The sequence below is a fragment of the Juglans microcarpa x Juglans regia genome, chromosome 5D (genome assembly GCF_004785595.1).
Source record: "Juglans microcarpa x Juglans regia isolate MS1-56 chromosome 5D, Jm3101_v1.0, whole genome shotgun sequence".
In the NCBI taxonomy this organism is placed as follows: domain Eukaryota; kingdom Viridiplantae; phylum Streptophyta; class Magnoliopsida; order Fagales; family Juglandaceae; genus Juglans; species Juglans microcarpa x Juglans regia.
This window is the reverse complement of record NC_054602.1, coordinates 14,651,864-14,662,308: the sequence shown is the minus strand read 5'-3', so window position 1 is coordinate 14,662,308 and position 10,445 is coordinate 14,651,864. Positions and strand designations below refer to the sequence as shown.

The window sequence follows — 10,445 nt, the reverse complement described above, 5'->3', positions numbered from 1 at the left end:
TCTACTTGGTACTATCTCTTTGTACTTGTCCGAGCTTCAACTGTATAGTCTGTATTATACGTTTGATTCCTCCTTGTACGTGAGAAAACAACCTAAACAAAGAGGATAAGGGCGTACTTTGCTAAGCCATGCCTGTTCTTAGTAGTTTCAGAATGGCAGTTGTAGCTCCGCTGACTCCGTCCGCCGTTCTCTTTCCATGTCCTCTCCTTTACGTCACACTCAGATTGAGAAACTTTAAACACCCCCCCCCCCCCCCCCCCCCCCCCCCCCCAAGTCTAAATGAAACATACAGTACATTACTCTCTCTCTCTCTCTCCCCCCACCTGTATGACCGTTGCCAAGTTTCTTCCCACACACATCCCTTTTCCCTTTGTCTTGCTCTATATCTACCTCTTCCCCTCGGATAACACACAAAAGCTACAAAGAATCCGTAGAGCTTAACGAGGAGGTGATGATGGCGGCCATGGAGAAGAAAACTTGCATGGCTTTTCTCGTGAAGCTGCTGACAGCTTTGGTTTTGGTATTAATATCAGTTCTTGAGAATCATGAAGTGGGTGCAAGGTTTGTGGTGGAGAAGAGTAGCATTACTGTTCTATCTCCCATGAACATGCATTCAAAGCGCGACGGCGCCATAGGGAACTTTGGAGTTCCAGATTATGGAGGCTATCTGGCGGGCTCTCTGGTCTATCCCGAGAAAGGCTCCAACGGGTGCGAGGCCTTTGAGGGTGATAAGCCTTTCAAGTCCAAATCCTGTCGCCCCAATGTTCTTCTTCTTGACCGAGGAGGTATGCAATCTGAAGAGGAAATCCCTCCCCTCTCTCAATTTCTCACGTTGACTTCTTGATGGGTAGGTAAAAAATTTCGATAATTTATCATGTTTGTTAAGATAATGGTCGATGATTGAGATTCATGTCATAAAGCTTTTGCAGAGATGGATGTTCGTTTGACTTTGATATCTTTCTATTTGAAACTTAAAGGGTAGAACATCAGATCGTCTAACATAACTTGTTTGTTAGGAATTTGATTGGGATTATGCAATAAGGCCTTTTTCAGTTATGAGTTATTGTTCGTCTTGGTTAGGTGTTTGAATAGCATGCAATGATGAGTTATTCTCAATTTTCTGGATTTTTTTTAAAAAAGGAAAAAAGAAAAAGAGGACTCACTGTGCCATCATTGAAACACTCTTTATCGGTACAAAGTCTCAAGACACTACACCCCCTGCTATAAAAGGTGATCCAATTTTCTGGTCTTGAACTTTGAATATAGTTACCCTGTTTTTTACTCTGCTTTTCCCCCTGTTCTCCCATACCATCTTTGTTTTCTTTCTGTAAATCATGCCTAACCTACACCAGATGAGGAAATCGTGACAGCAAAAGCCTTTTAGCTATAGATGATACATCCTTCATCATTCATATATTCCATCTCTTTGTGCTAAATTCCTATATGCCATTCCTTTGTTGCTGTTTGATTGTTACCCTTTTAGCTATAGTTGTTGTGATATGGTTTGTGACATTGCGGTTTGTGGGAGTTACGACAAACTTCTTGGAGAATCTCTAGTGTGAGAGCTTAACACAACAGGTCAAAACACGGCTGCAATTCATAGGCTTTGGCCAGTGAATTTGAGCATGACAATCTTATATTAAAAGAAAATGCCTTTTCTTAAATTATATTTCATCGTCTCTCCTCATATTTGTTGATATGACATATTTTAAGTGGTTGTCCATTTGAGTGACTAATATATGAAACTAATTATAAAACGTATCACATTAACAGTGTAATTGAAAATGTTAAAATTTTGAATGAAAAAGAAGTATTATGCATACTTGACATGGTGTTTAACAACATAACCAATCACAGTTAGGGGGGCTACCCCACCCCGTAGCCGGCCCCTGCATGGGCGGGGGGTCAATTTGATTATTCACCCCCCCGCCCCCGGAGTGCGGGGGTGGGGGACCCCGTCCCGGATGACGGGGTGCGGGTGGAGGGGATCCTCCGTCCGCCTCCCCGCATCCTACTGGGCTAAAGAACTAGAAACAGCTTCTGGGCCATTTTAGGCTCGTAAAAATAGAATTTTTTTTTTTGAAAAAAAAAAGAGTTTAAAAAAAAAAATACATGAATCATGAATGAAAATAATATATACATACACAATTTTATATAATTAAGACTAATGAAGTACTACCATAGACTACAAGTCTACTACCAATAAACTAATAAATAATAATAATAACTAAGCTATTACAAAAATAAAATAGAAAGTCTAAACAATTACAAAATTACAAAGAAAAAAGTGTCCGAGGGACATTGTATCAACATTACAAAATTACAAATCAAATACATAATACATACATCTGATTCAAAATTCAATATTCTATCTAAAAAAAAGAGGCGAACTGTTTGGGTCTTTGACTGTGACATTTGGGGCGGCTGGATGGGTAGTCTTTGACTCTTTTGAGGCTTGAGCACATATTCATATTGCAGTGGAGGTAGACATCGTTTGAGTCGTCTCATGTGTTGCTACAACAATCAATACTAAAATTAATACTGATGAAATTGAAATGAATATAAATAAATCAAAATAATAAATCAATCACATTACTATTTCCACTAACATTGGTTTCTAAATAAACTTAATAGTTAATAGACTTATCTTTCTTCACGTAAACAAGCCATATTCATATATAACTGTTTTATAATATGCGTTTTTTGGGCCATTAAAGATAAACCTACAAATAGTTTACAACTATTTAATAATTCTATTTAAAATAAAGAGTAATTATGTAAGATTGAAAATACTTTTTAATGAAGTGGTACAATCATATTAGTTTTTTTTTTTTTTTTTTGATAAATAATCAATCATATTAGTTTATGGACCTTTAAATAGTAAAATAATTATAAAAAAGCTATAGGTGTATTATTATGTTTAAATAGTAAAATAATTATGTAAGATTGAAAATACTTTTTAATGAAGTGGTAAAATCATATTAGTTTTTTTTTTTTTATAAGTAATCAATCATATTAGTTTATGGACCTTTTAATGTGAATTTCAAATTTATCTATTTTTTTTTAAAAAAACATAGGGGTTTAAATTGAAAGCCCTAAATTGAAAATTAAGGGATTTCAATTTAAACCCCTAACTCAATTTAGGGTTTCGGATTGAACCCCTAAATCAATTTCGGATTGAACCCCTAAATTGATTTAGGGGTTCAATCCGAAACCCTAAAATTTTAGGGGTTTCAATTGAAACCCATAAATTGAAAATTAAAGGGTTTCAATTGAAATCTCTAACTCAATAATTGAAATTCCTAACTCAATTTAGAATTTTGGATTGAACCCCTAACTGATTGAGGGGTTCAATCCAAAACCCTAAAATTTTAGGGGTTTCAATTGAAACGCCTAACTCAATTTAGGGTTTCGGATTGGAACCCTAAATTGATTTAGGGTTCCAATCTACAAACAAAAATAAAAAAATACATAAAGTACAAACAAACACACGAATCAAACACATGCACAAATTTCTCCACAGCACGCAAATTCACAATTTTCTCATCGTCCATCTCCGATTCAACCCAACCTTCCTCCAATCTCCAATCCAAAACTGAAAAAAAAAAAGAAAGAATGGGTTTTAGATTTCTTACTTTTGAGTGGCGGCGAATTCGAAGTGAGAGATGGAGACGGAGAAGTGGCGGCAGTGGTGCTGCTCGTGCAGTCATGGACTTGTGCGAGACGGAGAATCGAATGAGAGATAGAGACTGGCACTGTGAGACTAAGAAGTGAGCGAGCACGAGAGTGAGAGAGGAGAGTGAGAAAAGGTCTGGATTCTAAAATGAGAAGGAAAACAGATGCGGAGAGAGGAGAACGCACCCCGCTTATCCGACTTAGGCGGGGGCGGGGTAAACGGGCAGGTCAGCGGGATGCGGGACCCTGCTGCCCACCCCTAATCACAGTAATCATCTTGAATGATATTACAAATGCACTGCGGTTTCTTTGTTTTTGAATGATGTCTGTGGATAAATTATATATATATATATATATATATATATATATATATATATATATATATATATTCTTTTGTTGCAAATGTAGGATGCTACTTTGCCTTGAAAGTATGGAATGGACAACAGGCAGGAGCTGCAGCTGTTTTAGTGGCTGACAGCGTTGACGAGCCTCTAATTACCATGGATTCTCCCGAGGAAAGCAATGATTCAGATGGGTACATAGAGAAGATTGGAATTCCATCAGCTTTGATAGAGAAGTCTTTTGGCGAAAGCTTGAAGGAAGGTCTGAAAAAAAAAGAGGACATTATAATAAGAATAGACTGGAGAGAGGCTGTGCCCCATCCAGATGAGAGGGTTGAGTATGAGTTTTGGACGAACACTAACGACGAATGTGGGGCTCGCTGCGACGAGCAGATGGATTTTGTGAGGAATTTCAGGGGCCACGCTCAGATTCTTGAGAAGGGGGGTTACACCCTTTTCACACCACACTACATAACTTGGTACTGCCCGCTCGCATTCATCCATAGCAGTCAATGCAAATCTCAGTGCATAAACAATGGAAGATACTGTGCTCCAGACCCAGAGAAAGATTTTGGAGAGGGATATCAAGGGAAAGATGTGGTCCTTGAGAACTTGAGGCAGCTCTGTGTGCATAGAGTCGCCAAGGAGAGCAACCGGCCATGGGTTTGGTGGGATTATGCTACAGATTTCCATATTAGGTGTTCCATGAAGGAGAAGAGATATAGCAAAGATTGTGCTGAGAATGTCATTGAAGCACTTGGTAAGTTCCGATCTATATATGGATGGTGGTACTCTTTTGCACATTCTATTCTATTAATGTTGTGTAACTGATGGCTTGAATCTGTTTGACTCAGGTCTTCCCATCGAGAAGATTAGAAGGTGCATCGGTGACCCTGAAGCAGATATGGAAAATGAAGTCCTAAGAACTGAGCAAGAACTCCAGGTCATGCTCCTTTTCTCTTTGATAAATGCTTTTTTTTTTTCCCCTTTCTTCCTGAATTCTGCCATCATCGATGCAGAGAATTATACAGTGATATGTCACGTGATTTGACTTTCTGAAACTATTATTACTTTTAACTTTGAAATAAGTTATTAAAATAATCAAATATATCTCATCATTTAAAAAAAAAATAATAATAATAGAGCAAGGATGTCAACGGATGATATAATCAACTTTAACAGTAGGTGCTCTCATTTTTCTAATTACTGTCATCAATTTTTGTTGATCAGGTTGGGCGAGGATCTCGTGGTGATGTAACCATCTTGCCAACAGTGGTCATTAACAATGTTCAGTATCGAGGTTTGTTGAATAGATATTGCTCTGTAAGCTGTAACTCTTCTCTTCCCTGCAATTATATATGAATTCTGTTTCATCTCCGAGCCGGTAGACATGCAATTCATGGGTAGACTATGCTGGCCTCAGTCAAAAACACCTCTTTGGGTGTCTATGTTGGCTCTCCTCTATGGAACACGAGGCCAAACATGGCAACATCAAATGGTTACCACTCGCCATTGACTGAAAAATGAAACTAATATCTTATTCATGTGATTAATAGGGAAAGTAAAGTGAGCACACCAGCGAAATATATGGTCAATACAAGCTCACCTTTTCCAAGTTTTGGTGGTTGGCACCACGATTTGTTTCTGTTGGCTTTCATCAACTACAGATAAAAGCGTTCTCATTGTTCCAACTAATTTTATTGTGCTTTGCTTTACATTTCATGGTTGTTTTTCCCATTCAAATGGTCCTTTGCTTGCACCTTGTCTTGGGCAAAGCCTATCCAGTTTGCTTTCTCCAATTTTAATCTACTCCCTGTTGATTTTTCAGTTAATATGATATATTTTCCCCAAGTTCCATGTTTTTGATAGGCTAGCTGTTTACCATATCATGCTAAAAATCTGATGCCACTTTCCTTGAAGGAAAATTGGAGAGAAGTGCTGTGCTGAAAGCCATATGTGCTGGATTTAAAGAGACCACTGATCCTCCAGTTTGTTTAAGTGGAGGTTGATGTGCTTATTTGTTTATTTCACTCTTCAATGTTACTGTTATTTTGAACTTAAAAGATGTGATGATATCTTCTGTTTTTTTCCTCCTTACATTCATTTCCCAGATATTGAGACTAATGAGTGCGCTCATGAACACAATGGTGGCTGTTGGCGGGACACACTCTCTAATGTAACTGCTTGTAAGGTACAAAGACAATTTTGGAATTCTCTCATTCTCGTTAATTCTTCTCATTAAAACTTCTTCACACGTGTTTTATATATTGAGATCATTCTCTATATTTAGCTATTTTCTAGTGACAGAAGTCTTGCATTTGGACAGGACACATTTAGAGGAAGAGTCTGCAAGTGCCCTGTGGTAAATGGCGTTCAATATCAAGGAGATGGTTACACATCTTGTACACGTGCGTTTTTCCTCCAACTTCTGATAAATTTAAGCAAGACACCTCGTCCATCAAGTTTTTGGTGCATGAGCATGATGTCTAATCCCCTCTCACAGAGAGGGAGGTCTTGCTATTGTTTGAGAGTATCAGAAAATGTATATGTTTGGATGATCTTAGGAATTTTGTTGATAAGATTAGAGTGGAAGTTGAGACGTAAATATGCAAGCAATAGATTGCTATTTTCTTAATGCTGTTGCTATGAGCTATAAATTTTATCCAAGTAGGATGGACTTCATCCGATGTGAGCTGCTTACTTTTTACTTCTTCCCTGACAGCTTTTGGATCTGCAAGATGCTCAATAAATAATGGAGGTTGCTGGTCTGAAGTTAGAGATGGATTGGCCTTCTCAGCTTGCTCAGTTCAGTGATTGTTACCTAATCGTCTGCATTTACCAATTGTTTCTTGCTTCTTCAGTGATCTCTACTCATTGTAGAAGTTTTTTCATTTTTTCTTAGCACTTGTATAAGAATCCAGCTCAAGACTCCTCATTTTTTGATACATCTTACCAATATTATTTTCGTATGCAAAATAGGAGTCTGATCTCCATGGCTGTCGCTGCCCACATGGCTTTCATGGGGATGGTCAGAAATGCGAAGGTGATCCTGAATACCAGTTTTATTACTTAAAGACACAATTTATGTATATGCTCTACTTGTTCAACTTTATAATGCTTTTCAAATATAATATGCTAACATTCATCTCCTTTTATTCTCTGGTTGAGCACCAGATGTTGATGAATGCAAGGAACGCAGTCATTGTCAGTGTAATGGTTGCAGCTGCAGAAACACTTGGGGTGGTTATGAATGCAAGTGTAAGGGGGACCTTCTGTATATAAAGGAGCAAGATGCTTGTATTGGTATGAAAGCACATTCAAATCATTAAACAAAATTACTGTGGTTTGCAACACAATAAAAAATTAGCCATCGGCACTAAAATATGAAGTAATCCCACTATTAATTTCCTTCTTCCCTGGCTGTTGTGCCTTATGTCTCCTAGGTTAGGATGTTGGGGCCTTACTTGATGGTTCTGGGGGGTTTCTTTGGACCAAAGTTCTTGATGGGGTCTAAAACCTCCTATCAATTTTTCTTCGTTTGCAATCAAGTAGGACTAGCTAAAAGACAACTGAGATGGCATGAGTGAACATCTTACAGGCAAAAACCGTGGTCCTTTGAAAGATTTTGGAGTTCCCTCTCCAAAAGTTTTGTGAAAGAGTGATTCTGTCCAAAACTCATGCACATTACTCTAAGCATGGGAGTTTGGTGGATGTGAAAAAGCCAACCATATCTTTCCTGAATTCAAATTGAAAATGTAAGATTAGGGAGCATCTAGAGATCATAATAGATAGAAAAACACTCAATATTGTTTTTAGCATGTTTGCAAGTAAGGCAGTCAGTTCACTATTTTCCTGCTAGTCTAGTTTGTTTTCCAGTCTGTTTGGTGGTTTTTTGTCAGAAACAAATGGAAGTAATATCAGTTAGATTTCTTTACTAACTTCCCCCACTCATAGATTTGTGAAAGAACATCATATATAACCCTTACTAGATTATTAATACTCTCCACTTTTTGGATACTCAAAACTAGTTTTATCTGATAACCCCAGCTTAATGATCATACAAAGTTCTAAATGTCATTACTGTTATCCTTTACCTTGGATTGTTCTTGAATGATGTCAATTCCTATCAGTATCTACCATTGATTTTATAATCAACTGGTTATTGCTTAATTGAAGATTTTGTGTTCTGATTCTTGCTTTTTTATGCAGAAAGAAATAGATCACGATTTGGATGGTTTCCAACCTTCTTGGTCCTTGCAGCTTTGGCGGCAGCTTGTATAGCTGGTTATATATTCTATAAATATAGGCTACGGGTAATATATAAAAACACTCCACTAAAATACTGTGTCCAAATTTGCTAATTTGCATCCTGGATTAGCCCTATATGGTATATACTAACTAGCTAAAAGAAAAAATTTCTTCCCATTTGTAGTCTTACATGGACACAGAGATCATGGCTATCATGTCACAATACATGCCACTAGACAACCAGCATAATAATCAAGTCCAAACTGATCAAGCCGAACCTTTACGACAAGGCTCGGTGTAAGGTAATTATTTCTTTACCTTTGTTGGCGACTTCTGCTTCCTATGTGCTCGCATGTTTTCACAATTTTCTCCACAGATTGCTGCTATCTTCAGGAATGAGATCAAAGGGAATCCATGCAAGAGGACCATACGAATGCTAGCTGTGAATATTCAGATACATCCACGTCTCTCATGTGGAAAACAAGGGGCAGATCCAGTTCTTCCTTTATAATATCAGTATCATTTTAGGATGACTATGAGCTATATACCTAGCTTTATAGACAACTTTTTATGCAGAACACTTCTTTTCTGCGAGCACAGACACAGTTGTTGGCACGATCATGTAGTATTGAGCAGAAAGTGAGATGAATGTAATGATAAATACGAATAAATAAGGAAAATGAAATGAAAATAAGGATTGGTAACATAAGGCAAGTCTAGAGAACTTGGAAACCCATTTGGATACAGAAAGACTCTCAATCCATCTTATCTCATTTCATCTCATCATTATAACTTTTTCAAATTCTCATATAAAATATAATAAATAATTCAATTTTTTTCAAATCTCAAAACAATAATAATATTAAAAAATAATATTATAACAATATTTGATTCAAATCATCTAAAATCATCTTATCTAATCTCATTGAGCCATAAATGTGTTAAACTACAATGTATTTAATTGATACAATTTCAACCCGAGGCAACCTAACAAATCTTCAGCTCAACTCGGAAGGCATGGCGTTCAAATGACACCACGATATTTTGTTGGTACAGAATCCTAACCACACGATCCAGTTCCTAGGTGCCATCGAATTCCCATTTGAGGTACCCGGTTCTTATTCCGATTCAGTTCGTTGATTTGATTATAGAGTTCGGATTATTTATCTTATTTTCGGGTTTTGCTGATTGTTCCATTGGCAGTTGATTGTTCCATTGGCAGTTATAATTGTTGTTTGTAAAAGTGAATTGGGAATGTCTGTCTTTCTTATTAGATTGAATAGAGAATATAGGTCTGTGAATTTACTAAAGTTGAAGATTTGAGTATTTCTCTCTGGGTTTTGGCTCAAAATCGTACAAAAAGTAATTCTGGAGGTGGAAAATCTTGCAAGAGATTCAATAAACAAGCTGATTGATTTCATATGAAGAGCTTTCATGTCGCAGAAGGACGGATTGGAATTAGAGGGAAAATTAAAAAGATGATCAGAGAGACAAACGGAAGAGAGATAAATGAGAAACGAGTAGATTCCATACCCTGCTTCCAAAAGGTACTCGAGAAAGTAAATATTTTACTTACGCCCGTTTGGAACTTTGGACTTCAATCTAATTTTAAATTGAATCTAATATCTAAATACTCAATTCTTAAATAATTAGACTCATTTCAACTCAAAACTTATTTACACGTGAGATTTATAACCTATTTCAACTCAACGCTTCTGTAATAGTAATGTAAATTGTGAATCTTGATGAAATTGTTTGACGAAAATGATAGAAATCTCATTGACAGTTCATAACGTCACAAGTTCAAGAAATCCCTACCTTCAGAAAAGGAAAATTCCTAATACAAGATATTCGATAAAAAAAACTATCACTAGTCCCCTTAATTGGTATTGGACTTGTCAAATGAGTTTAATTTTCAAAATTTGATGATTTTATCCTTAAAATCTTGGTATTGGATTCACCACATGCTCAAATGTCAAGCTTTTAGTTACAATACATTTTTCTTCATCTTCAAATTTGATGGCATCCTGTTCATGATTAACCGCATTATTTTATTAGAAAAATTATTTCATTTCGCCCGTGATATCGTTACTTTTTCCCTTTCTTTTCCTTTGCTTTCTTCCTTTTTCTCCAAAATCTCCAAATCCCTTTCTCCCCCTCCCCCCCCCCCCCCTCCCGAAA

General features: G+C 36.9%; 1 protein-coding gene across 2 annotated transcripts; it reads left to right on the top strand.

Annotated features, from left to right (window-relative positions):
* The first annotated feature begins 253 nt into the window (after positions 1–253).
* On the top strand, positions 254–8,970 carry LOC121264138 (vacuolar-sorting receptor 6-like). 2 transcript variants are annotated; one of them, XM_041167213.1, is made up of 13 exons: positions 254–785; positions 4,084–4,776; positions 4,871–4,959; positions 5,247–5,316; positions 5,937–6,020; positions 6,128–6,207; positions 6,343–6,424; positions 6,739–6,821; positions 6,996–7,059; positions 7,191–7,319; positions 8,226–8,329; positions 8,449–8,566; positions 8,658–8,970. In XM_041167213.1, exons 1-12 carry the CDS (start codon positions 452–454, stop codon positions 8,563–8,565), a joined length of 1,929 nt encoding a protein of 642 aa, XP_041023147.1. In that variant the 5' UTR covers positions 254–451; the 3' UTR covers position 8,566; positions 8,658–8,970. The 2 variants fall into 2 exon arrangements, with proteins under 2 accessions (XP_041023147.1, XP_041023146.1); XM_041167212.1 differs by having other exon boundaries at positions 8,641–8,970.
* Positions 8,971–10,445: the final 1,475 nt, after the last annotated feature.